This window comes from Pimephales promelas, chromosome 6 (genome assembly GCF_988280905.1).
Source record: "Pimephales promelas chromosome 6, fPimPro1.hap1.1, whole genome shotgun sequence".
NCBI classification, from domain to species: domain Eukaryota; kingdom Metazoa; phylum Chordata; class Actinopteri; order Cypriniformes; family Leuciscidae; genus Pimephales; species Pimephales promelas.
Genome location: NC_142774.1, coordinates 31,211,748 through 31,226,693, shown reverse-complemented (window position 1 = coordinate 31,226,693; position 14,946 = coordinate 31,211,748). Strand labels below are relative to the sequence as shown.

Here is a 14,946-nt window from a genome sequence, read left to right as displayed (position 1 = left end):
TTTAATTGCGTTAGATAACAATATCAAATCATATGGCAGGCAAACAAATTATGCCAGGTCTTGGTGGTTTTTAGGAGATTTAGGTGTAAATTCATAGCATTGTCTGTAGACATGTTCAGAAAACGTTTCTGTATTTTCTAATAGTGTTCAGATACTTTTTGTTTTAAATGTAATAATTAATATTTTATTTTATTTGATAACTTTAATATAAAGCCATAGAGTGGCTTCAGTGTCCAGATATTTTTGGGCAGCTGTACACTTTCAGAATACACACATATTCATCATTCTCTATTATGTGACAGATGTTACATGTCATGCTTTTTCTTTTTAAATGATAAAATAATTAGACTAACGAAGAAGAACAGGATGTAGTGCAAAGTCAAATTGTTTGATAAGTTTGATATTTGATTAAATTAGTGTTTTTTTAAAGACATTGTGTATACTCTAGATATGTAGCCAAGTAAAAGTAAGCTCTGTCAATATTTTCATTAATTAAACTTCATTAATATGCATAGTCTGACTCAAACATAAGAAAAATACTTCAGAGCTCCATGCGGCATTCTCAGTAATTCCTGTTAAATTGGAAATTTAATCAGAAGCTTTGGGACGCAATGCGATTGGTATTCAGATTTAATTCAGCAAGACAGAATCAATTTTCTCTTCTACTGCAATTAAAAACTATCCAAACCGTTCTTTCGTGTTTAAAGTTTATTTAAATGTGTGCGTGTGAGAAGTTTCTGATTCTGACTGACAATTTGGCTCATATTCATTTTTTATCAGGTGTCAGGTGGGTCCATACTGCACAGATAACCCGTGTAAGAACAGTGGCAAGTGCATTGATAGCCTGGATGGCCCTGTTTGTGAGTGTGAAGCAGGTTTTCAAGGAGACAGGTAAATATTTTGATCCATCTCATGAACCAATGAGACTGCTACAAATTCAGCTTTACCGTCACATTTATAAATTACATTTTATAATATATTTAAAAAAAAAAATTTAATAATTTGTAATAATTTTTCATAACATTACAGTTTTTGCTCTATATTTATCCAAACGGCATTGGTGAGCAAAAGAGATTTCTTACCGATGCCATGTTTATGTGTTTAGGTGCCTCAGTGATGTAGATGAGTGTCTGAAGAACCCTTGTGGCAATGGTCACTGCCAGAACACATACGGCTCCTTCAACTGTAACTGCTCCACGGGCTACAGCGGGCAGCATTGTGAACTCCGTTCCGAAATCCGCAACGAATTTGTCTCCACATCTTGGAACATCGGGCTGGAGGAAGTAATCGGAATCGTTGTTTTCATCGCCAGCATATTTCTTCTTGTCCTTCTCTTCGTCATGATTCGCAAGCGCATTTGTCGGCGCTCAAAATCCAAATCTGACGACGACGACAATCTCAGGGTGGGCACAGGGGCCCCCCACGCTTTCCTCCATCGACCATACTTCGATTCCAAACTCAACAAGAACATCTACTCCGACATCCCGCCGCAGGTCCCCGTACGGCCCATCTCGTACACACCCAGCATTCCAAGCGACTCCCGCAACAATCTAGACCGCAACTCCTTTGAGGGCTCAGCCATACCGGAACACCCAGAATTCAGCACATTCAACCCCGACTCTGTGCACGGGCACAGGAAGACGGTGGCTGTCTGTAGTGTGGCGCCTAACCTGCCTCCTCCACCACCCTCCAACTCGGTGTCTGACAGCGACTCCATACAGAAGCCCAGCTGGGATTACGACTACGATGGTACTTATGGAGAATCTGTAATCCAACTGTTGTGCATGTGACTTCAGTCTATTTAATCTATTTCATGTGCTCAGTAAGTAAGCTTCTGTGACTGTTTTTGTCTTCTCACAGCTAAAGTAGTGGACTTGGACCCGTGTCTAAATAAGAAAATGGCGGAGGACAGTGCCTGTCATCCTTACAACACCAGAGGCAGCATGTCTGAGGTCCACTCTCTCAGCTCCTTCCAGTCCGAGTCCTGTGACGACAATGGTACGTTTGCTTTTACACAGATAGGGCGTAACGAGCCAGTTAAACTGCAAATTATAAGTGAAATCCATGGCATGTTTTTATGCTTTTTTTCACAGATATCAGAATTATTTATATAGAATGTTTCTCTGTAACAAGATAAAAATAATAAAAGGCTATGTTTTGAATGGAGCACTGGTGTACTGCATACTACATACTGCGACGTACAGACAGACAATTTAAAATAATTGTGTGCAAAAAAAGGGTTTTAAATAGTAGTAGCCATAACTGCAAACTCATCTGACTGCGAAATCTTATATATAACTTATCATTTTGACTTTTTTCTTAAGAAAAAAAATAGCTTAAAGGCTGAAATGTGAAATAATTCTTTTGTCTTTGTCAAAACTTTTTTTATTATTAGAACTAAAGTTGTTTTTTTTTTTGTTTTTTTTTAATAAATGTTTTTTTTATGGTTCTTTTTATGGTTTAGGATGTTACCATAGACATTAGAGTCCTTTTTCACCAGTCCAGCGTTTGCAAGTAAAGTAGTATGTGCTACACTCTACTACGTTACATTACTTGTTTAGGTTGAGCAGTATTTAGTTATTACCTTTTATATAAAACTGTAATATTGCCGGTTAAATCCATTTTTTGTGTTAAAACTTTGATATAAGTATCTGATATTATTTCTGATAATTCGGCATACTAGAGGTCAACAGTATACGTAGTGTTCGTGTGATATTCTGAACATACCCTAAATTTCTTGCATGCTCTTCTTAGTAGACAGACCCCTGTGTAATACAGTTCATTATATGGTTGATGGTTTTTTTTTTGTTCTTTTTTTCTGTGCATCTGCTAACCCTGTCTTTCTTTATTTTACTGATGTAACTGAGTGTAACGGGTGATATGTTTTGGGTCATGTGTTATGTCGTTTCTCTCTCTCTTCCTTATCGCTGCACTGGGGCTTCAGCTCCCATTTGGATCAAATCTCACCACAGACACAGAGCAAGGTTTTAAATAGAGGCCTGCTCGTAAGTGAACATTCGCCCACGGTGAAAGGAAGTGATCACTAAAAGCCCCGTGAAATTCTCAATGCATAAAAAGAAGAAAGCGTGTCTTCCCTCCAAACCCACTCACCTTTTTGTTTCGCAGTTGCTCTCGGCAACTTCTCGTACGTTTTTCATCAATTCAGGGCAACATCTGAGAATGACCTATATAGCATTTCTATTAGTTATCTGTGTAAAATTCATGTTTTGTATCTCTTCTCTTTTTTACCCCTTCCCTTTTTCTCTTAATGAAGCCAATGGATGGTTGAAGACATCAGCTCAGAGTATAAAAGCAGGGTATGAAAAGTACACATGATGGGTCGCCAGCACATCATTTCTGTTGATCCCGATAACTGTATCTGAAGGCCCTTTCACATGACTCATGGCAGAATTCCCCAGTGCGGTGAACTGCAGGGCTCAAACTGTCAAGCTATAGTGTGCGGTCAAGTCAAACATTGTAACAGTGATTAAAGTATAAACTGTTTCAGCTTCGAACCATTTTCTGCTGACCTTTCTAACGAAGCTAATTTTTAGCAGACAAATCGTTAAGATGTCATTATGAGGCCAGTGCAAAAAGGAAAACAAGACAAAAGAGACACTGATTCAGTGCATATCTAGTCAAAGGTGTGTATCATCATACTCTGAGAATAATCGTCATATTATACATGTTAGATTGGTCGATCAAATCAGTGAATGATGCTTGTTGAAGCTAGGGTTGTCATTTTATTAATATTTATGTACTATTATAGTATTTATTCATATTTTGAATTGGCTTTTCGTAGAAATGCACGATATATCAGCCACCATATCGGTATCGGCTAACATATATGCTAATTTTTATTGTTAACGTTATCCGATATATTAAAGCCAATTAAATTCCTTCAGCTGAGACACTCCAGATGCGCACTGATCACCATGATGGTTTTGAATTACTTGAAATATGATAGGAATCACTTCGAAAAAAGAAAATATGGTTCAGTGCAACATGAGCAGTGCAAGTATATTGGCTATATAAAATTATAATGAGAACAATATAATTGTGTGTTTGAGGCATAGCTTTTAATGATGAGACTTTGTTTTTGTAATCAAGCTCTCAAAAAATTATATAAAAATTTGGATTTAGATTTATCGGCTAATATATATCGGTTATCGGCTTTTTTAAATATAAAGAATTATTGGTATCGGTGGATTCCCTAGCTGTTATTTTCGATTTTAAGTTTTGGCAATTTTATGTGCTTTTGTCTGTTTTATATGGAGGCGTATTGCATTCACTTGAAGAAAAAAAAAATCTACTCTGTTTTTCTGAATTAATGAGTTAATTTTTCATGAGAAAAAAAGTTTTTGCTCTGTTTTTCTGAATTAACAAGTTAATTTCTCATGAGAAAAAAAGTTTTTGCTCTGTTTTTCTGAATTAATGAGTAAATTTTTCATGAGAAAAAAATATTTTGCTCTGTTTTTCTGAATTAATGAGTTAATTTTTCATGAGAAAAAAATATTTTGCTCTGTTTTTCTGAATTAACGAGTTAATTTTTCATGGATTTTTTTTTTTTTGGCTCTGTTTTTCTGAATTAACGAGTTAATTTTTCATGGAATTTTTTTTTTGCTCTGTTTTTCTGAATTAACTCGTTAATTCAGAAAAACAGAGCAAAAACTTTTTTTCTCACGAAAAATTAACTCATTAATTCAGAAAACCAGAGCAAAAACTTTTTTTTCTCATGAAAAATTAACTCATTAATTCAGAAAAACAGAGCAAAAAAAATTGTTCTCATGAAAAATTAACTCATTAATTCAGAAAAACAGAGCAAAACATTTTTTTCTCGTGAAAAATTAACTCATTAATTCAGATAAACAGAGACATTTTTTTCTCATGAAAAATTAACTCATTAATTCAGAAAAACAGAGCAAAAAAAGTTTTTCTCATGAAAAATTAACTCATTAATTCAGATAAACAGAGACATTTTTTTTCTCATGAAAAATTGACTCGTTAATTCAGAAAAACAGAGTAGATTTTTTTTCTTCAAGTGAATGCAATACGCCTCCGTAGTTTTAATCGTTTTTATTTATTTAAATATTTCTATGTAGCTTTATTTTTATTCCAATTTTAGTCTACTATAACAATCAAAAGACAAACTCAATCGTATTCCCTCCATTCAGGTGTTCTTAAATTCATGAGCACAGTGTGACTGTGTGCTAAGGCAATGTGTCTAATCTGTTAGTGGATTTTGATCTGTAGTTTTAAACACACCTAGTTGAAGCCCTGACGGAAGTCATGTGAGAGGGATGAATTCATCTAACCTTTGAAGCTTGACCCTCATTTGACCTTTTCAACCCCTGATCTTGACCTAACAACTGCCCCAATAAATCTCTGATATATACTAATGCACTATATTGAACCGATTATCCATATTTCCTTATGGACTTGTACCCGCATATTCCTCTAAAGCGTCAACCATGCTTATTTCATTTCCCTCCATCTGTTGGTTTTGGCTTGGGGCCAGAGAGTATCTTTGTTCTCTTTTATCTTTGAGAATTGTCCTGATCCTTCCTTCCATCTCTCTGTTAATGTGTGTAACCATGAGCACAACGTCAGCCGTCACTCCCACTCTCCTCCACCAGAAACTCAACCCAGACGTGTTCCTTATGGACACAACCAAATCCCTCTGCCATTTACCCATCCCTCAGATCACGCCATTGTCAGAAACCAGAATCCCATAAAACCTGAGTTAGTATCTGTTGTTCAGACGTGCTAGTGGTAAATGAAATCAAATCCATCAGTTGTGTCAGATGTCAGAATGCAACGTCTCATCGTAAGAAACGCTTTTGTCTCTGTTTACTCTTTCCCTTGCAGTCTTGACTTCTAGTGTTTCTTTCCTGTCATGGTTACTTCTGAAAAATTAATGTTACATTTCTTTTATCTGCCCTTCTTACAAGCCTCCCTAGTGACAGTAATCCACCGTGTCAGCTCTGTTGTTGACTCGGTGGAGAAAGAAGGTATTCTTTTGCTGCTTCATTGCTGATTAAGAGTGTCTGTTTTATTGTTTGGTGGGTGATTATTAGCTGTCCAAAATGCCATTTTCTTCACCCATACCTCATCTAAAGAGACAGAGAGATTACAAAAGATTAATCACATTTGGAAAATTTCAATCAATGCCTCATTAGCCAATCAGGTGCCTCATTTGATTAGTGTTCAGCTAATTTGAGATGGAAAATTATGATCTTGCCTAGACTAATTTCACTTTTTCCTCCAATCTGTGATATGAAACAGTATTTCTGTGTAAGCAAATGGCATGAAGATCATCTCATACCTTGTATCCACGACGTCCTCTTGCATTCTTTTTTTCCACTGTATTCTTCGATCTCCTTGTATTTGACATTTTCTCTTTCTCTTTTCTCTGCAATTCTGTTTGCTTTTTGTCTAAAGAGTCATTCTCGGCTCATGAACACAAGAACCCAAGAGGTGATTTATTTTATTTTTTTGTACAATTTGCCTGAAGCCTTATACATTTGATATTTTTGTTGACTTTTTTTGGCTTGGTTACCCCTTCTATATAAAACTGCATGTCCACAAATCTGTGACAAAAATAGTGTCAAATCAACTCACCTTTTCAAATCAACTTTCTTTTGGTAGTTTTGTGCGATTTTTGTCACAGCATTAAAAAAGTTTTGTTTTTATGCTTTGTGTTGTTCCCAGTTTAACTTAGTGATGTCTTCCTCAAATCCCCCCAAACTATATGATAATAACCATAAAAGACTTCTCCTAATAATATATTGTGTAAAAAGTAATCTAAGACTAATTGTCATATTCTGTCAAAGTTGTGTATAGAATATGTAGACATGTTTTGAATTATTGTGTGTGCACATGTGTGGTGTGTATATGAGTGCACTCCAGTAATATTAGTGTTAAGCTGAATGCATCTGCAGTGTGTTGGTGTGATACTGACGTTGCATGCTGTTGGTTTAATGATTAACTTGAGTGGTTTATGAAAAGGGTTGGAGTCAATTCAATTTTTGTTCAGGGAGTACACAGATTAATTTGTCATTTGACCAATTATATATATCTATAATGATCTTTCAATTTCTCTAATTTCTAAATGCATATTATAGATCTTACTCTGTACAATTCATCCATGCATAATTTATATATATAGAACCAAGTCTCTGCCCATGAACATGAATTTGTTTTGTTTAGGATAATCCATTTTTTTCAGATGTGTGTCCGTTTCATCACGTCTATTTTATTATTATTATTATTATTTAAAAATTATGATTTTTTTATAATTATTTTTTAATTTATTATTTATTCATTTTGAATAATTAGTGAATATTATGCCACTTAATACTAGTATAATAAAGGTTATGGCAATAATAGTCTCAGCCTCAGACGTCACGACCACGGAACAGTCTGAAGGTCTGGCTACGCGAGACTATGGCAATAATAGCATATAATGACAGAAGCTTAAAAAAAGTGTTGATTGTTATTATCATTTAATAATTTCCTAATGATTAAAATCCACCTTTTTTATACTTCAGTACTTCACATGAAAGACGTAAAACAGGTTCTGAATGCCATTTCATGTTGACTTCAAAACTAAAATCAACCCCTCTGAAGTTGAATTGACCCCAGCCTTTTTTCAGTGTGTGACCTAAATCTAATCACAAGATTTTATTTCGTTCAAATTGTGGCCTGCCACTGTGATGTTTACTATTGTTTTTGTCCGACAGGCTATCATTGGGACACATCTGACTGGATGCCGAGCGTTCAACTTCCTGGAATCCAGGAGTTCCCTCAGTATGAGGTAGTGGAGGCCCCACCCACCCTTTACAGTGACCCCACCCTGCTGGACACGGACTACTATCCCGGCGGATACGACATCGAAAGTGACTTCCCTCCTCCGCCCGACGACTTTCCTTCTCACGATGACCTGCCCCCTCCTCCGCCCGTGCCGGTGTACGGGGAGCGCTACGACACACTGCAGTCCACCACGCGGGCACTAAACAGCGCCCCCTCTAGTCCCGGAGGGTCCGTGGCACACCAGCGCCCGCCCTTACCCCAACTCTACAGCCTCACCCAATTCCTACCCCACCACCATTACTCTTCAGACCCCGAACCCCAGACCAACCCCACCAGCACCATCACATCATCATCCTCCACCGGAGGATACCGGCGCGGAGGATTCCCACTGGGCTACGGCCGCGACTTCGACCCCCCTGCTGCCGATAACATGTCACTGTCCCTGTACACGTCCACGGCGTCCTGTTCAGACATGTCCGCCTGCTGCGAGGAGTCTGAAGTGATGATGAGTGATTACGAGAGCGGCGGAGAGGAGGAGGAAGCACAGTTTCAGAGGCTCATCATACCGCCACTGGACTCTCAGCAGCAGCAGCATACTGAAGTCTGACACTGGATCCAACACAAAAGTATCAAAAGTGCCTAAATGAAACCCTGCTACAGGATACTGACTGACTGTGTTTAAACCATAACCACACGACATTCGCAGTTCACAAAAGTAGTCTTACACTTAACAAATGCCAAACATCCAAACGCACACTGCGTATACTGGATCTCACTGAAAAGGGGTTTTTGGAAAGTATTGGAAGAGAGCATTAAATAATGATATCGGCCATCATGCACAAGATCATGCTGAGATGTCCAAGTTACCCAGACAATTATAACTGATATACTTGTCATGGATAATGAGAGAAAAAGCATCATTTCAAAGGTGATATCTGTATTTTCATTGATACAACCATGCAAACTGTTGTTTTTTTTATTTTAAATACAAATCCTCAGTCATTTGTAATGTAAATTTGAATGTACAGTTTTGATTTCAAGGTTTTACTAGGTTTCTGTAGATATTTTTTGCTTTTCTTTTCCAAAAAAAAAGAAAGACAGGAAAAAGTAGTATACCAACTCAAATGGTGTGTCATTATCAGCCTTACTGTATGTTCATTCACAAGCAAAGAGTCTAAAAAGTTAAAAAATAAATAATAATGTAAAGGATATGAATGTGTGATTGTCACAACACGTTCATTTCTGAAAGGATCATCTGATGGACGTCTGCATATTCTTGTGATGTGTTATGTTTTCTTTTCTTTTTTTTTAAATTTGTTGTTTGTAAATTGTGACTTTGGAACATCTTTATTTTTTGACCATGAAAATGGGACACAATATATTTATAGTGCGAGATTATTCACAGACATGTGACTTTTTCAGGGTCTGTGTGTGTGTGAGCAATGCTATGGTCTTGTTTTATGATTTTTATTAAATACTGCCACTAGCTTAACTGCTTTACTACTGGCAATAAATTATTCTCTAAAATGGGTGTTTGTTTTGCATGTATTTATTTACTTTTTATACACAGATATTGAACTTGACCACGTGTGTAAATGGACAGCAATGCTTGAATGTGTTGATCTGTGATTCAAGCAGTCGAATTTAGAGACTACAAGGGAAACGGAATGATCTTTTGATGTTTATTTTAGTTTCATGAAAATATTATGACATGAAAATAATTGGATTGCAGTTGTTTACTGATAGCTACATAACATCTGAGATGAGAAGTTCCTGTTAACGCACTTGTATGGATGAATCTCACAAAACACTATTTGAAAACCCTTCATACAATAGGCTACAAAAAGAAAATGAACATAAATCAGTTTCTGACAAATATATAAAGAGATTTTTGTTATGAGTTATGTTACTTGCTAATTTGCTAATCGTGCCTCACTTTTTTATGGCTGCTTATCAAATAAATGAACTAAAGTTGAAATTATAATGTGACTACAAAAAGACCAGAAACAGTGAATTCAACCTCCAGTTTATGTTGAATTGGGGTATTTATTGTTTGAAGATATCTTACTGAGTTAATATCCTTATACAATTCCCAGGTGACTGGTAAAAAAATATATAAGTTTGTTTCCTGGTGTGTGTGCTATTATAGAAGCAATATTGCTTTTATACAGTTCAACCAATATGCATTTGACCATTATGTTAGGCTATAATTCTTTATGTGACAGTTTAATAAAAAAGGAACTTTTATTTTAGACAAAATATTGCAAGTAATATTTATTCCAGGAACACTTGTTCAGAGCAGCAGAGGGAGATAACACTCACTGGAAGCCATCTCACTGCTTACATCATTAGCAGATACTTCACCTTGTAGATAAATTCCTTTATACAATATTGAAAGTATCTAAGCTCCGTATTGATCGGTATTCTAAAATAACTGATCAAAGATTAATCAAAACTTTATTCTACTCTTTGATGCTTAAATATCCTCTACAACACTCAATCCCATAACAAAGCCTTTTGGTCCACTACAATATGAAAAGAAATGTCTTGATTTTTAGTTGCTTAACTGATTTTAATAATAGTTTTTTTTTTTTTTAAATAATTGTAAGTCATATATAGCAGTTCTATATATATATATAATATTAATGTAATGGGGTTATTTGTGGGTCCTGATAATGCCACATGTCTGATGTTAACAGAAGAGTAGAGTATGTGGCCTACATTATTTTAAATATATCTAGTCAGTGAAAGAGTGCAAGCATATTGGTCTTAATAATTTATGTATGTATTTTCAGCTTCAGAATCATGAATATGTTTATTCTGGTGTCAGAATTGTCTTGTGCTTTTGGGTTTCCAGCACCAAGTCCAACCCTATTCATTTCCACCCACAATGTAATATCGAATTTAGCATTTTAATCAACAGTACATTTTTTTTAACCTTTTATCTTATAATATTGTATTCTATCTCAATAATATTGTATCTTGAGTTCAGTATCGTGACGTATCAAATCATGACACGAGGGTATTGTTGCACCCCTACTTAAAAAGCCACTGGACCGCAAAAAAACTAAAGCAAAAGTCAGTTTTTGATTTTCTATCAAACCTGATATTGAGAATTTTGAAACCATGATATATTGTTACTGTGAAGTAAAATTAAGATTTTGGGATTTTTTTTTTAATAGTGTTCTCCACAAGTAATCAACTACATTGTAACCTGGTCAGAAATATATATAAATGGCTGCTGTGTTGCACAAGTTTGTTTGTAATTGCAATATAGTTTCTTCATTCACTGTGACCTATACCTGCACTGGATGGCCAATTTCACATGTATTTTCAAAGCATTTTTTTTTTTCACACAGTATTTTGTATTTGCATAGATACATTTTCCCACACAGTATTTTGTATTTATATTTTCAAATTGGCTACATTTCCATATATTTATGCCCATCTATGAGTGAATGAGATTTGAAAGCTGCAGCATGGGGGACATTTTCAGAGAATAATGGATTACATTTTTGTCACACAGCTATTGTTTGGCTTCTATAAAGTTTAGCTTTCGTCTTCATTCACTTTTGATGAATGAACAAGAGCAGCTTTACTTCTGACAGTTCACAAGGCTGTGTACATCTTATTGTGATTTTATGGTAATTAACTCCACAATCTCAGAAATGAATACAATGTGCTTAATGGATCCCTTAAGTTCTACCAGAAAGACTCGGGAGATAAAATGATGTAACAAAGCATCCATTTATTGACAGCCCAGCAAGTAATTATTTTCAAAGTTCTTTGGCGTAGGCCCCGTCCATAGATCGTAATCTGAGGGTAGCGGATCAGCATTTCCTGCCTGAAGACGAAGGCAGGGGCGCAGCCGACCCCCCGGGAAGTGTAGACGGGACCAACCTGGTGGTCGTGGGGACTGGGTGGAGGTTGTTGTCGCGTCGGCATCTGCGATCTCAAACATGTGTAAGTACAGATCTAATAATCCACCCATTACATGCAATGTAAAGAAATCTCCAAAGAGACAATAGGACAGTTAAAACATTCAATATAAATGAATTTTGATTGCTGTAAACCCATTGTACTTATATCCGAGAATAAAGTAGCCTAGTGTTGGTAAAACTGCTTTAGAACATAGCACACAGTCTGCACAAGGACGTCAAAACTGACCATTCTTGCAGTATTCATTATACATTATTTAGGCCTATCTTGCTGCAACATTGATAAACATCTGACTCGAAGTAGACAACTAACGTTAAACCCTCCATGAGAAGTTAAGACAAGATCGACAGTTATATACCCATATATTTATTTTACAGAGATGTTCTTGTCCGCTTCTACGCTTTCACTCAACACAATTGATCGATAGATAGATGTTGGCAAAACAAAACGGTAAAAGACCTGAGAGCAACCTGAGGACCTTGTTTGTTAAAAAAAGATGCTGTTCTGATGTCAAGGAGTTTACTGATATCATTTGTTGTTTTTAGCCAGGAGAAAGAAAAAAAAACTATGCACTAAAGCATAAATCCATGATACATTTTCCTTTTAAAATCTTTGAGAACATCATGAAGTGGGTTTATTCTGGCAAATAGAAATATATGCATTTTGATGTGCACTTTTTGATGTGCACAAGTTATTAAGGTAATACCTAACTGAGTGGTGTAAAACAACCACACATTAAAATGTATAGTCCTGTTCAATGTTAGTAAAGTAGCCTATCTTTATTTTTAATCAAATAAAAAAATAAATAAAAAAAACATTGTTTATGATCAGAGTAGCAGTGTTTTGATCTTAGGCCGTTATGATAAAAGATTTTGGAACGTTTGAGTGCAGACAAGATCGCATTTTGTAGATTTGGAAAGTGATTGTGTTCTCTTCATCTCTTCACCTGGAGGTTTCTTTTAATCAATAGTTTCATGCTGTTTAAGCAAATTAAGCTTATTGTCTCAATGTTTATATTTCAGACAAATTACACACACACACACACACACACACACACACATATATATATATATATATATATATATATATATATATATATATATGCTCAATTATACTCCAACACAAATTGTCAATAGTCAAACCCGTCAATGGTCAAACACCTTGTCCTGAGAAGAAACACCCATGCCCAGTTCCCACTGCCTCTACAGGAAGCACTTGTGCCTGCCTTGTCCCCAGAGGAAGCAACCACGCCTTCAGCATCTCCTGGGAAATCACCAGTGCCCACTGCCTCCCCACAGGGAGCCCCTGTACCTGCCAGGCTCCCATTTAGGAGAAAACAGATGATATGAGGCAGCGTCTGACAAGGGATGTAATTTTGGTCCCCCACAAGGGATCACCACCTATGCTTGCAAGGACACCAAAATGAGCACCAGTGCCCTCTGTGTCCCATGAGGAAGCACCTGTGTTCGCCATCCCCTCTGGAAGCACTCGAGTCTCAGCCCTGAGAAAGCACAGGACCCCGCGCAAGATCCTGAAAACAAAAGTTAAACAATATATAATCAGATTACAAAATTAACACAAATTCCACATCAAAGTATGTTTCACATTATGATTCAGCAAGATCAGCCGTTCAAAATCTTAACATTCAACACTTGCTTTGTAACAGAACCCAAAATGTGAGTATAATCATGAGTAGCCTAAAGTTACGGTGTCACATTTGGCGTTTAAACGCAAAGCTATCTCTAAACTTTAACATGAAGAAATCAATCAATCAATCAATCAATCAATCAAATATGAAAAGCACATTTAAAAACAATTGGCTGAACTTGTCTAAAAATTACTCAAAACAACAAAACTCAAATGATTCAGTAACAACAGATAAAACTATAAGCAATTGTGATGCGTGTTGTGTTCTTATCATGAATCTCGTGAGTGCATCGTTCGTTTCTCTTTTCTAATGATCTAAAGTTTCACGTTTGAGGGTTAAACCGTGACATACCCACGTTTTCCAAAGTGGATCATTTGGCTGCTTCATTTAAAACGTGACATTTAGACGTTTTGTTTCCGCGTGGATCGAGGCAATGAATCATTTTCACCTTGAAAATAATAATGTTTTTTTGCATTTTAAATAATAGACCATTTCTCAGTGATCGTCAATAAAACAAAATTCAAATTTTCTCGGTTTAATGAAAACCATGATGAAAACCAATAGGTTGTTATAGTTTCAGTTTAAGTGTAAGTTTCACGTTTGAGGTTTTCCAAAGTGGACCAACGTGATTATTTCACGTCTTGTCGTGATACCGGGTTGGAGGAATGTTGTTTTGGCCACTTTGTTTGATATAATCACAACAATTTAACGTAAGCAAGAATGGGATTTGAACTCAGGTCTTCTTGATTAAAGCCCAACGCTTATCAACTAAGCCACTGAATTATAAATATAGAAATATAATTTGACACAAGAGGGCAATATAGCCCTATTTATGGTTTTGAGTTTAAACTATCACTATCAGTTAAACCGTGATATGTTGTTTTGGCCACTTTGTTTGATATAATCACAACAATTTAACGTAGCCTACGTAAGCAAGAATAGGATCTGAACTCTTCTTGATAAAAGCCCAACGCTTCAATCTGAGCCACTGAGTCTGTTCAAGGGTGTATTGAATTTGGATGGGTTTTTATGGCAGGTTAGGTTTTATGTGTTGGAAAAATAAATATAGAAATATAAATTGACACAAGAGGGCAGTATAGCCCTATTTATGGTTTTAAGCCAAGGCTAAAAGAAACAAGGCTTGTTTGGTGCGTTTGGTGGGTCTCTGAATGAGTCAAGTGGAATGGATTTGAGCAGCAGCGTGGAAATCAATGCTGGAGCTAAAACGTGGAATGGAGTTTAATTATTAGTGCATTACTCAAGTGGAATGGATTTGACTGACGGCGCTCAGAGACGGTAGATGTGAGTGGGTCCAATATCATTGGTCTTAAAAAGTGGTTTGATCTTGTCCCACTCATATACAATGGTTCCGACGCCCATATATAGGTAGGTGAGTTTTCGCAAAAAAATGTTGAGAACCATCAGAGGCTCGATCCTGTTCATGTGGCCGAATGTGTGTGTATACAAGCCATACCCAGCAGATGGCGATATTGTAGCGCAAGAAGCGCAAGGGCTTAGAGTTAATGTAGTTCCAACAGTCTCTAGTC

General features: G+C 36.3%; 1 protein-coding gene across 7 annotated transcripts in view; it reads left to right on the top strand.

Annotated features, from left to right (window-relative positions):
- The window catches only part of fat1a (FAT atypical cadherin 1a), a 101,742-nt gene extending 92,399 nt beyond the window's left edge, over positions 1-9,343 (top strand). For 3 of the 7 annotated variants that reach the window (XM_089132404.1, XM_039685418.2, XM_089132403.1), the window contains 4 exons: positions 781-891; positions 1,106-1,749; positions 1,861-1,998; positions 7,743-9,343. In XM_089132404.1, the coding sequence (XP_088988530.1) occupies positions 781-891; positions 1,106-1,749; positions 1,861-1,998; positions 7,743-8,419 (1,570 nt within the window). In that variant the 3' untranslated portion in view covers positions 8,420-9,343. Of the gene's footprint in view, positions 1-780; positions 892-1,105; positions 1,750-1,860; positions 1,999-2,944; positions 3,006-5,951; positions 6,012-6,441; positions 6,478-7,742 lie in introns of those variants that run through there. The other 4 variants (XR_016168903.1, XR_016168902.1, XR_016168901.1 and 1 more) reach the window with 4 other exon arrangements.
- Positions 9,344-14,946: the final 5,603 nt, after the last annotated feature.